A 13,265-nucleotide genomic window follows, 5' to 3' on the forward strand; every position below is an offset into this window, starting at 1 on the left:
CAACAAAAGGTTGTGATTCAATCTTCATGGTTATGGATAAACTCTTCTCTAGAGAAGTGATACATCTTCATGGTTTATCTTCAAGCATAGTGTTGAATAGAGTTCCAAATTACGCAAACCATGATTTGAGGATTTCCTTTGGAAAACTTGCAACTAAATTGCACACTTTAAATTCTTATCATCCTCAAACGCATGGTCAAAATATATTTGAAAATCTAGCTCTTTCTACTATGCCTAGAATAATCATGAAGTGCACACACAACTCTAGAGGTGAGCAAACATACCATAAAGTAGTTCACAAAACTACTTATATTTCTACTTTTAAAGTTATGTGTGGGTTCAATCATCTTTCTCCTTTTAAGTTGTTATCATCTTCTATAGGATTTATGCCTAAAGAGAAAGTAACCACAAATGAACATTTTAAAATACATAAGATGATTAGAGACCACACACAACCATTAAAAGAGAAACTTTGTCCAAGGTTGCCAAAACCAAAACAAAAACAAAAATGGCAACCTAGTAAAATTAATTTGCAAACTAACACCTATGCCTTATTTGATTATTTCTATAGGTGGACGTTTGATCCAGGAGGACAAGCTTTGGCGAAGCAAAAGGTTGCTATCCGAGATCAAGTCTGTAGATCTGAGGATAGATCTTCTCAAGAAGGAGGAGATGATGGACACCATCCAGCCACATCCATTCCCCTAGCCATGAAGAAGAAGAAGCAATGGATTTGAGGACAAATCCTTTTCAAGAGGGAGGGGATGATGGAAGAGGCCCAAGCACAAGCCCACATGCAAGCCCACCAAAGGGTAGATTTGGGCCAACCATAGAGTTATGGCCAAGAGAATCCAAGAAGACGTTCTTTTACATGTTCAAATGCCATAAACTCTAGTGTAGAGTAGACTTTAATTTCTTGTCAAAATTAGCATAGGAACTTTATTTGTAACTTTCTTAGAATTAATTTTGGCACCTAAAACACCAACCTAGGTAAACTTAGAGTTTCTAAAAAAAACCTCTAAATTTACCAAGGCCGGTCTAGAAAGCCCATGGAGGGGGTGAGCATAAAAACTAGACACACCCCTCCCCATGTGCTCATTTGTGCACCCATGTGCCATGTGCACCCATGTGCTTCACATTTACATTTCATTTGGCTAGCATTAGGGTTGCATTATGGTCCTCCTTAGCCTATAAAAGGAGGAGCCTACACCTTGTATTTTCAAGTTTATTGTGAGTAAAGTTATGCTGCCAATTTGTGCTCAACTTTGCTTCTCCCTAGAATCCTAGGCTCTAAACTTCAATTCCTTCATCTTTTCCCTTGAGTTGGCCGAACCACTCAATACCCACACTTATCATGCACCTACAAGATCAACACCACTCTTAGGAGGATCTTGCTCACTCTCATTCATTGCTTCCGCCCCATACTCTACATTGATTCAAGAAGAACTTCATGAAACTGCCATCATAAGGCAACGTCTCAAGAACTCTATACTCCTTCACCTTTTGTAAATGATCCTTGGGAAGACACAAATTTCATTTTAGAGTTTCCTAGGACAACAAAAGGTTTTGATTCAATTTTCATGGATAAACTCTTCTCTAGAGAAGTGCTACATCTTCATGGTTTATCCTCAAGCATAGTATTGGATAGAGCTCCAAATTTCGCAAACCATGATTTGAGGATTCTCTTTGGAAAACTTGCAACTAAGTTGTACACTTTAAATTCTTATCATCCTCAAAGGCATGGTCAAAATACATTTGAAAATCTATCTCTTTCTACTATGCCTAGAGTAATCATAAAAGACAAACACAACTCTAGAGATGAGCATACACACCATAAAGTAGTTCACAAAACTTCTTATATTTCTACTTTTGAGGTTGTAGGTGGGCTAAATCATCTTTCTTCTTTTGAGTTGTTACCATCTCCTATAGGATTTGTGCCTAAGGAGAAAGTAACCACAATTGAAAATTTTAAAATGCATAAGATGATTAGAGAACACATACAACAATCAAAAAAGAAATTTTGTAAAAAGTTGCCAAACACAAAAGAAAAACAAAAATGGCAACTTAGTGAAATTAATTTTCAAACTGACACCTCTGCTTTATTTGATGATTTCCGTAGGTACACGTTTGACCCGGGAGGGCAATCCTAGTTCTCAAAGCAAGAGGCTGTTATCCGAGATCAAGTCTGAAGATCTGAGGATAGATCTTCTCAAGAAGGAGGAGATGATGGACACCATCCAGCCACAACCATCCCCCTAGGAAGCAAAAGCATTGGATTTGAGGACAAATCCTTTTCAAGAGGGAGGGGATGATGGAAGAGGGCCAAGCACAACCTTCCATGAAAGGCAAGAGCCAAGTCAAGAGCGTCTAAGATCAAGCTAGGAGCGTCTAAGACCAAGCTAGGAGCGTCTAAGACAAGCTAGGAGCGTCTAGGACAAAAAGACCAAGCTAGGAGCGTTTAGGACAAGCTAGGAGCGTCTAGGACAAGCTAGGAGCGTCTAGGACAAGCTAGGAGCGTCTAGGACAAGAAGACTTGGATCAAAGCTATGAATGGGAGAGTGGCATACTAGCACATATTCCGTGAAGGCCCATCAAGTGTAGTTTAGCTTTAATTGGGGTGTAAATAGCATAGCCATGTGGACAAATGTTTATTTTTCTGCACATTAGAATTAAGAAGGAGTTAACCTTGATTAGCTAAAGGTTTCTAGAAGCCTTCACTAATCTAGGGACGGTTTTGTGAAGCCATGTGCACCCATGTGCTCCATGTGCCTATGTGCCTCACATTTCCATTTTATTTGGCTTACATTTCATCTTCTCTTAGCTTAACATTTACGGCCTCCTTAGCCTATAAAAGGAGAAGCCTATCACTTTTATTTGCAAGATTAATCAGAGTAATGTTATGCTGCCCATTTTGTGCCATACTTGCTCCTTACCTAGTTTCTAGGTTTTAATCTTCCTTCACCATCTATCAAAGGGCTGGCCGAACCTCCCTACTTCCATACTCTTCATGCACCTTCAAGGTCACCACAACTCCTAGGAGGACCTTGCCCATTTCATACATAAGCTTCCGCACCATTTTTACCATACATCCAAGAAGAGCTCCTTGAGAATGCCCCCTCAATTTTTCTAGAGTAGAATTTATTCTTTTGTTAAAGTAGAGTAGGAAATTTAGCTGTAAGTTTTCTTATTTGGAATTAGGGTTGAACTTAGGCATCTAAAAACCAACCTAGGTTAAATTAGGGTTTCATTAAGAATCTTAATTTAACCTAGGTCGATCATTAGTCACATGAAGCACACCTAGTCATGCTTGAAATGTGACTTCATTTTAGGCGCCACTTTCAAACCTATGCCATTTGAATTTTCCCACATTTTCTTGTAACACTTGTCTGAACCTCAAACCGATATAATTTGATGCTTGGCTCACATTTTAAGAAGATCAATTTTAGAGTGTTATGCTGCTAAGTTGCTAGCCTTCTCACTCTCTTGTCTAAACCTCTCTAGGATAGACACCTTTGATCTTCTTCTTCACCTCTCTAAGTGATATGGCCCAACCAATCACTCTCCCTACTCTTCATGCACCTTCAAGGAATCCATAGCTCCATTGGAGACATCCTTGTTCCATTCCCTCCATCAAGCTTCCGCCAATCATCTCAAAACTTCTAGGAAAATCAATCGGAATGAAGGCACAATCCATCAGAAGCCTTCTGCTACTAAATGATGTGCCAATTCCATTCATCGTTACGACCTTATGGAGGAGTTCTGGTCGCATGATAGAGCCACCAGAAGTGGGGGAGGACACCCTGGTAGGCAACTAGATATGCTCCATCAGAAAATATACATGTCAACCTAAGTGATAATAACATGGATTACATACCTGAATCGCCAGAGTTTAATGCTCCCAATAAGCATCTTCCCCGATTACCTGGACAACATGTTAAATCAATTGATAGTCCAGAAAATACTCCATTTGCGCCGTCTTAAGCAATGGTAGAACCTTTTAATCAAAGGATCAAAGAGAAAAACACTCATTGCGGATTTCATTGAGAATCAATTTTCCATGTTAACAAGTAAGCTTGCAAACTATTGATGACTTATTACATCAAGTGCACCGCATTGTCTGAAGTAATAATTGTCCTTAAGGACGGATATCGATCCCACAAGGAACAGTGAATTATCGAGTGCAATAATCGTGAAATATAAAACAAAACAATTAAAAATAGTGTTGAAGTGATTGTGTTGGAAATGATCAATAAGAAAACAAACAAAGAATTAATTGCTTCAAGTTGGAAAAACAGGGATTAAGTTTCATCTCTCTCCTGTCATGTATTTTGATTAACATGTTAATATTAAGTTCTTTGATTGAAATTGATGTCATATAAAAGTCATTTATATCGGTTCCTCAGATATAAAATCTTTAAGAATGTTTACTAATTATCGATCCCTCACATACTTGTAAGAACAACTTAGAATCAAGCTCAGACGTTAATGGAAATTAACATTTCAAGTCTATTCCTAACACTCAAATATGTTAAGTATTATTACTTAGGTAAGAACCCTAAAAATACTTTCCAGTCAGATTTAAGATTCTCAATTTGTCACAGAAATTTAGAAACAAAAAAAAAAAACAATACCAATAATCAATCAAGAACTGAATATTATAATATATAAATATCACCTCAATACATAAGAGTTCAAGTAGACAACTCCCAATCCCAAAGGGTAGAATTAGCCACGCATACTTCTAACATCTTCCACTCTCCCAATTGGGTTACAATTCACTCTATGGTGTTTTCCTCTCAAGATGGTACCCTAGGGTTGAGCCTCTAGCCCCCTATTTAACCTAATTTACCAGGGTTAGGTGGCTTCATGTGTCGTACTGATCGGCTAAGTGATAAAACATAAAAAGGCCTAATTTTTCCGACGCATTCTCGCTTGAGCGAGAAAGGAGTTGATTTCTGAAAACTGTCCTAGAGCATTCTCGCTCAAGCGAGAATATCTTGCTTGAGCGATATGCTCCTATTGCAAAATTGGCTTTTTCGACGCTTTTCTACATTTTGGGACCTTCCAACCTTTTCTTTTTGGTTCAAATCATTCTCCTTTATTCCAAATCTTCAATCTTCTCTAGAAACCTGCAATTAATACCAAATTTGGAAATAAAATGATCTTATACAAATAAAGATCATAAAAAATGTAAAAATGTATAAATTCATAAATTAGAGATTATTTTATATGTAAATTAGCAATAAATCCTCATAAGTGCCTATATTTTAATATGAAATATTACTGAAATTAGGCACTTATCACTCTTCCCAACTTAGAATCTTGCTTGCCCTCAAGCAAAGTAAATGAATATATTTGAATTTAAATATAAAATAGCTTAATTCACTAAACAACAGATCATATTAGAAACTTATTATTCTTCCAAATTCAAATATAGAAAAATATAGACACAATTAACTTCCAGGATCAATCACAACAAATAAATGAGAATTCATCAAGGAATTTCTTCTCATATGCTCACGGGTAAGTGTTTCTCTCTATTTTCACTAAATCATAACAAATCACAATTGTTTTTCATTTCATCTTCAAATCACAAACATACTAGAATCATGAATCTTGAGGTCTTTTGCAGGGTTATAATGAGGTTGGGCTTCTAAAAAATATTGGTTTTTCTTAGATAACAAAATGCACATCTTAAAGAAGAATAACATACCTACAATTCTATTATAGAGAACATGTATGTAATCACCATTTTCTTTTGATGTCACCTTTTTTGTCATTTTCTTTCTAACTTTTCATGATTTTCATGATGATTTTTTTTTCTTTTCTATTTCCTTTTCTTTTTCTGTTTCTCTTATATTTTTTTTTCATTAATTGGAAAAATTTCTTCCTATTTTCAACTTTTTGAGCTTTCACAATCAAAACCAACCATTCTCTTTTCTATATGTATTACATCTATCTTCTGCTTCCTTAAACATGCTAAAGGGTAGGAAAATATATCATCAAAGGTTAGGGTGCAATAATAACAAAAATTCTTAGTTCAAAGGGGATATAAAATATATGGAATTCTAATAAGATAAAGGTTGGGTATTTGGCCCTGGGTTCCTAATTAACACAAACAAATGCCACAATCATCTTCATGCTCTTTTATGATGTTACAAAAATAAAAATAAAGCAACCACAACTGTCAATTCATTAGTAAAACTCCCAAAATTGTTCAAGATTCACACACTCACTTGGTTTAATTAGCCTCATTCTTTTTTGTTTTGTCATTCTTTATCCTAATCAATCATCCAGTTAAATTTTCATGTATCACAATTTCAACTACATTTGAATAGGGATTCAATCATATTTTCTTTTCTAACATGTGTCTAATTCATCTCACTATCTAATATTTAAACACAAATTCCTTTTTCCACAATTCAAAATTAATATTCTAGTTCTTTTTATTTGAGAAAAATAAAACTAGAAAACAAACAATTTAAAATTAAAATTTATTCAAGACATAAAACTAACAAAAAAGAAAATTTATTCAAACTACCAAATAAGCAAATAAATAGAAAACAAAATAATCGAGAAAAAAATAAACAGAAAAATAAAACCAAACTTAAATAACTGAAAATAAAAGAGAATTAGAAAGATAAAATTATATTTTTCTCAATCCTTTCTTCCCAAGAAGTCATTCAGTTTTTTGTTAAAATCTTCCTCTATAGTCTTGCTTCATTTACTAGATCTGCCCCCCTTGAATAATAGGACATGTCCTCAGGCAAAAATATATAACCTGCAAACTGATTGGGAGGCATGTTATAGGTAGTGGTACCTTTGAGGCAAAAATAAAATAAAAGTTTTTTTATTTTGTAAAAACAACAAATCATAAAACTAATTTTTTTGAGAAAGGAAAGGAAAAAGATTTTTTTTTTGGAATTTTTTCTAGCTTGAGCGAGAATTTTCGACACCAAACTCGCTTGAGTGAGATTTGTCTCTCTTGAGCGAGAATCCCTGCAAAAAAAACTCAAATTTTTCGTCGTAGAACTCGCTTGAGTGTCCTTTGTCTCGGTTGAGCGAGATTCCCTACACGAAAACTCTATTTTTCGACGTCAAACTCGCTCAAGCGAGAGTTGACTCGCCTGGGCGAGAATCCCTACAATAAAACATGATTTTTGAAAGGTAAAATCAAAACAAAAATAAAAAAACAACATAAAACTAAAATGTGGATTGGGTTAAGCGCTCGTTTAACGTCATCTAGCTTGACGCCTGTTTATTTCGAGCTGGACAACTCCATCCTTTAGACTATCAAAAAGATTAAAAGTTACCATATCATCTTGGGCTGTAACTTGAAGTTCTCCTTTTTCAACATCAACTATGAGTCTCGTTGTCTTCATAAAGGGTCTGCCAAGTATCAAGGGAACCTCTTCATCTTCTTTCATATCCATTATAAAATAATCCACAGGAAATGTGAACTTATCCACCTTCACCAAAATATCTTCAACCACACCATAAGGATATTTGATGGATTTTTCTGCCAACCGTAACTGCATTTTGGTGGGTTTAATCTCCAAATCACCTATTTTCTTCAGCATTGCCAAAGGAATTATATTTACGCTTGCCCCCAAATCCAATAAAGCATTATCCAAAAATAAAACACTTATAGACACGAGAAGGTTAAAACCCCCTGGGTTCTTGGATTTTTTAGGCAAACCTTTTTGAATAATGACAATGTATCTATCCTCCAACTCTATATTTTCTTCTTCAATATAGCTCATATTCTTTCGAAATCTCTCAAGTGTTGAATCTTGCTTCAAATTTCCTGCAAAATAATTTTTACGGAGCAAATTGTAAAAAAAATTGTCCTTATCTTTTTTTGAAGGAGCATGAGGGTATGATAAATCTTTTTTCAAGGACACCTCTCTCCTTATTTTCACTTTTTTTCTTTATTTTTTTCTCCTCAATTCTTTCTTTTCTTTTCTCTTTCTTTCTCATCTCTTTTCCCCTCAGTCTCATCTTCTTTTTCAGCCACTACATTATTGCAATGCGCTATAGTGTTGCCTGAGAATTCATCAATTTGTTCATTTGTAATTTGTGCAATTTGTTTGGCCATCTGTCCCATCTGAATCTCTATACTCCTAATTGTGGTCATGCTATTTTCCTGCGCGATCACAATCTTTGCTAGAGCGTCTTCAAATTTACTCATTCTTTCAAGAACATATAGATCCTCAACTTCAAGTGAATTGTTCTGATAAAAACAATGACCATTAGGATGATCACCTCCACAAAAATCACACCTGATTGATTGAATTTGACTTTGAGATAAATGAACAACATGTAATTATTGGGGAAATTTAGCCATTTGTGCGATTAGTTGCTCAATCTGTTGTGTCATAATTATATTTTTAGCCAAGAGTGCAAACAACCCTTTATTCTGACTACTGTTTCTATCATGTTGGGCTTGATAACCAGTTGATGCTAATGCATCAATAATCCTTGTCGCTTGTTGTACACAAAGAACCATCATGGTGCCGCCAGCTGCAGCATCTAGGAGCATGTCAGATTTGAGACCATTGAAAAATATGCTCAGTTGAGCAATATCTTCAAACCCATGATTTGGACCTTTTCTCAATATCATCTTAAATCTTTCCTATGTCTCACAGAAGACTTCATATGCTCTTTGTCTGAACATGGAGATTTCAGACTTTGCTTTGATGTAGCGAGAGATTGGAAAAAATCTTTGCAGAAATTTTTCCTTTACCTCTTTCCAACTAATGAGGCTCTGATTTGGAAATGATTTGCGTCACTCTTTAACTTTACTTGCCAATGAAAAAGGAAACAAGCGCATACAAAAATTTTCAACATCATCAGATTTAAATCCCATTGCTCCCACCAATTCATAAAATGTGTCAAAATGTGAATATGGATCCTCATATTCCATTGTTGTAAATTGATAGGCACTGATGAGAGTGAGAAAATCAGGATTTATTTCCAAGGCTTTGGTGGTAGCACGTATTGCAATACTAGAAATATGCCTTGACCCTTGGTACATGACATAATCTCCAAGTGTCCTCCTAGGAGGTAGTACTTGTTCTCCTGCTATGTTACTTTCTTCTTGAAAGATATTAGTGAAAAAAAAACAGAGTATATATATTTAAAAAAAAAAGAAAAGTAAATTAAAAAAAATATCAATTCAAAATAAATATAAATATAAATAGAAACAAATAAATTCAAAAATCTGAAATTAAATTAAAAAAATTAATTTCAAGATAACAAATAAAAGAATAAAAGAAAATCTGCAAATTATTAGGAAATAAAAAAACAAATTTGTAATAAAATAAAATAAACAAAATAAAACAATTATGTAAATAAAGCAACATAAAAACAGTAACAAATATAAACACAATAAAGAAATATAAACAAAAAGTAAGAACTATTAACAAAAAATAAAAACAGTTAAAATATTCACAATATTTAGGAAACTATACTTAACAAATTAAACCTGTTCCCGACAATAGTGTCAGTTTTTGATGACTTATTACGACAAGTGCATTGCATTGTCAGAAGTAACAATTGTTCCTAAGGACAAATATCGATCCCACAAAAAACAATGAATTATCGAGTACAATAATTGCTAAATATAAAATAAAACAATTAAAAAGAGTGTTGAAGTGTGTGTTGGTAATGATCAATAAGAAAAACAGACAAATAATTAGTTGCTTCAAGTTGGAAAAATAGGGATTAAGTTTCATCTCTCTCCTTTCATGTATTTTGATAAGCGTGTTAATATTAAGTTCTTTGATTGAAATTGATGCACGTATAAAAGTCATTTATATCGATTCCTCGGATATAAAATCCTTAAGAATGTTCCCTAACTATCGATCACTCGCATAATTATAAGAACAACTTAGAATCAAGCTCAAACGTTAATGACAATTAACATTTCAAGTCTATTCCTAACACTCAAAATACTTTCCATTCAGATTTAAGATTCTCAATGTCAAACAAATTTAGAAACAAAACAACAATACCAATAATCAATCAAGAACTGAATATTATAATATATAAATATCACCTCAATGCATAAGAGTTCAAGCAGATTACTTCCAATCCCAAATGATAGAATTAGTCAGACATACTTCTAACACCTTCCATTCTCTCAATTGGGTTACAATTCACTCTCTACTGTTTTCCTCTCAATCTGGTACCCTAGGGTTGAGCCTCTGTCCCCTTATTTAACCTAATTTACTATGGTTAGGTGGCTTCCTATGTCGCGCTGGTGAGCTAAGTGATAAAACATAAAAAAAGCCCAATTTCTCTGACGCATTATTGTTCGAGCGAGGAATTCTCACTTGAGCGAGAAAGGCGTCGATTTCCGAAAACTGTCCTGGAGCATTCTCGCTTGAGCGAGATACTCCTGTTTCAAAATTGGTTTTTTCGAAGCTTTTTCACCATTCTAAGACCTTCCAAGTTTCTCTTTTTGGCTAAAATCATTCTCCTTTATTCCAAATCTTCAATCTCCCATAAAAACTTGCAATTAATACCAAATTTGGGAATAAAATGCTCTTATTCAAATAAAGATCATAAAAAATGTAAAAAGGTATAAATTCATAAATTAGAGATTATTTTATATGTAAATTAGCAATAAATCCTCATAAGTGCCTATATTTTAATTTGAAATATTACTGAAATTAGACACTTATCATTTGTGCCTCTTACATGAAGCATGGTAATAAAGTGGCCACTGAGTCTGTTGACATTGCTCGTACACATGCCATCGCATCTTAAGATGTAGGAGCAAAAATCAAAGGATGCAACGACTATTATGGTGAGCATGTACACTATCAATGTCACATAGTGTCTTACCAGTACTTTGAGTCTAATATTTGGTCTTTGTTGGTTGACATGAACATTAGTAATGAAAATGTTATGGACCAATGTTACGACTTCTTGTGTGAAAATCCAGCTAGGGTCAAACAACTATTTTGGATTACCTGTCCAATGAAGGATGACAAATTGTTTAATATGATGACTCAACGCAATTAAATTATGTTTTAGTTGTATTTTAAGGTTGCACTTCATTTTAGTTTGAACTTATTTCTATACCTAATTGAACTTATAATATGTAAGTGTTGATTGTGTTGTTTACCGAAGTCTTTAAATGATTCATATTTATGTTTTATTTACTCGTATGGTATTATTAAATGTGGTCACTATCCTATGAAATTGTTCATAATAGGTTATAAGTTTATCATCCATGGCATCTTCATCCACGAAGAGGCAGAAAACCTGTCAGGGTAAATTTCCAACAGATGATGTTCCAGTTCCCAATTCCCAAGCAACGGGGATTGAGGATGTTTTGGATTATTCACGTTATTTTAGTTCAAAATGTCAAATGGTGGTGTACAAGAAAAAGTTTCACGGAATATTAGTGTTATCACCGAAAGCGATGCATTTTCCATTTTTTGTTGCACTCGGGTTTCAGTTTGAACAACATTTGAATTTCCAAGGATCAACCACTCATTGACATGAAACTTCTATATTATGAGGACTTGATTAGATTTTTTTACACAATTTGAAGTTCACAGTTGTTGGTGACCTTTCTATTGAGATTACCTCACAATGGATGGAAATAAGACAAATGGTTTGGATTAACGTGACAAATCTGAGGTATGATGGTATTAAGTTAACCTCTGGTACCATTCCCGAGGGAATAAATTTTGATCGAGTAGTGACGCTATCATCCATGATTCGTTAAGAGGTACATGGTTTGAATGTCAGAAATGTAAGTAGTTTGGCTATGAATGACAAACTACATCATTACACATGGGTGCACATGTTGTATCCTTAGGGCAACAACTTCTCATAAATATTGAATGAAGATATTTTCATGTTATGGTGCATAAAAAATAATATATTGATGAAATGACCCCATTATATCATGCAACACATGATGAAATGTTGTGATAACAACATGCCTCTTCCATAAGCCATTTTGATAACACGGATCATGCAGGTATATGAGTTAGACTTTTCAAACAATGCATCAATCATGCTAGGATGGAATCACTAATTCGTGAAGAAAACTATGAGAAAGTTGAATATCTTGCAGGTAAATGGTGTTTGGCAACTTGGTAGGCCTGACGAGTAAGATGAAGAAGATGATAAACACCTACAATTACGAGAAGAACATGTTCAAGGCAGTCAAGATCAACCCTCAATCCCCCATGATGTGTGAATGTTAACCCAAATTTGGGATTGAATTCAAAACATCGAGGAAAGTATGATAGGCATGAGGTTGGATATATCAACACGCGCTTGGACATGTTCGACACATATTTTGACAAAATTGATGAAATGATGGATCGACGAGAAGATCGAGTGAATCAGATTGAATGTCATTAACGAAAATGATTGTATTATGATTATTTTATTGTTACTTTTGATGCCGAACATTGTTAAAGTTGTTATTTAATATTCATGTTTTATTGCTAGCTCTTATCATTTCATATTCTTTTTAATAGTTCTTTTTAAATTTTCCATTAATAAAATATAAAATTTGTTACATTTTTTTGGAGGAGTGAGGATATTGTTTCAATATGCTTGAATGTCTGTGTATCACTCTTCATCATCATGTAGTTGTACACCTCATCATCATGTAGTTGTACCAGGTGTGGTGTACAGAAGCGATATACTATTGCCCATGCTAGTATTACAAAAATGTTTAAATATTCAATTAATTTTAAAATATAACTTTTTCATAATAATAGTCACAATTATCATTATTATTAATATTTCTATATATATATATATAATATAACTAATATATATAACATAATATAATATAATATAAATTAAATAATCTTAAATAATATTAAAATTATATAAATATAAATATTATTTATTACATAAATTTAACTAACACAAATATATAAGAATATTATTAATAAAATAAAATAATATTTATTAAAAAAATTAATAATAAAAAAAATTTAATATCACAGTTTATTTATAATAAAAAATTATATAATAATTACTATTATTATAAATATAATAAAACTATTTACATTTAACACAAAATTAATTTCTAGTTATAATTTTTGAATTTATAAATATTTAAATTATTTATTTATATATAACAATTTACAATTTTTAGATATATTTATAATTTTACATGTAAATTATTTTTCTTCAAGTAATTAGTATTTTTTTCCTAAATTAATTATTTAACGGTATCAAAAATAATTTACATAATTTTAATTAACGGAAATCTACACAAA

At 33.2% G+C, this 13,265-nt stretch overlaps 1 protein-coding gene across 1 annotated transcript; it reads right to left on the reverse strand.

The window, feature by feature from the left end:
• Positions 1-7,238: 7,238 nt before the first annotated feature.
• LOC137835150 (uncharacterized) lies at positions 7,239-7,763 on the reverse strand. Its single transcript, XM_068643519.1, has one exon. The coding sequence runs from the start codon at positions 7,761-7,763 to the stop codon at positions 7,239-7,241; it is 525 nt and encodes a 174-aa protein (XP_068499620.1).
• Positions 7,764-13,265: the final 5,502 nt, after the last annotated feature.

Source organism: Phaseolus vulgaris, chromosome 11, assembly GCF_000499845.2.
Source record: "Phaseolus vulgaris cultivar G19833 chromosome 11, P. vulgaris v2.0, whole genome shotgun sequence".
NCBI classification, from domain to species: domain Eukaryota; kingdom Viridiplantae; phylum Streptophyta; class Magnoliopsida; order Fabales; family Fabaceae; genus Phaseolus; species Phaseolus vulgaris.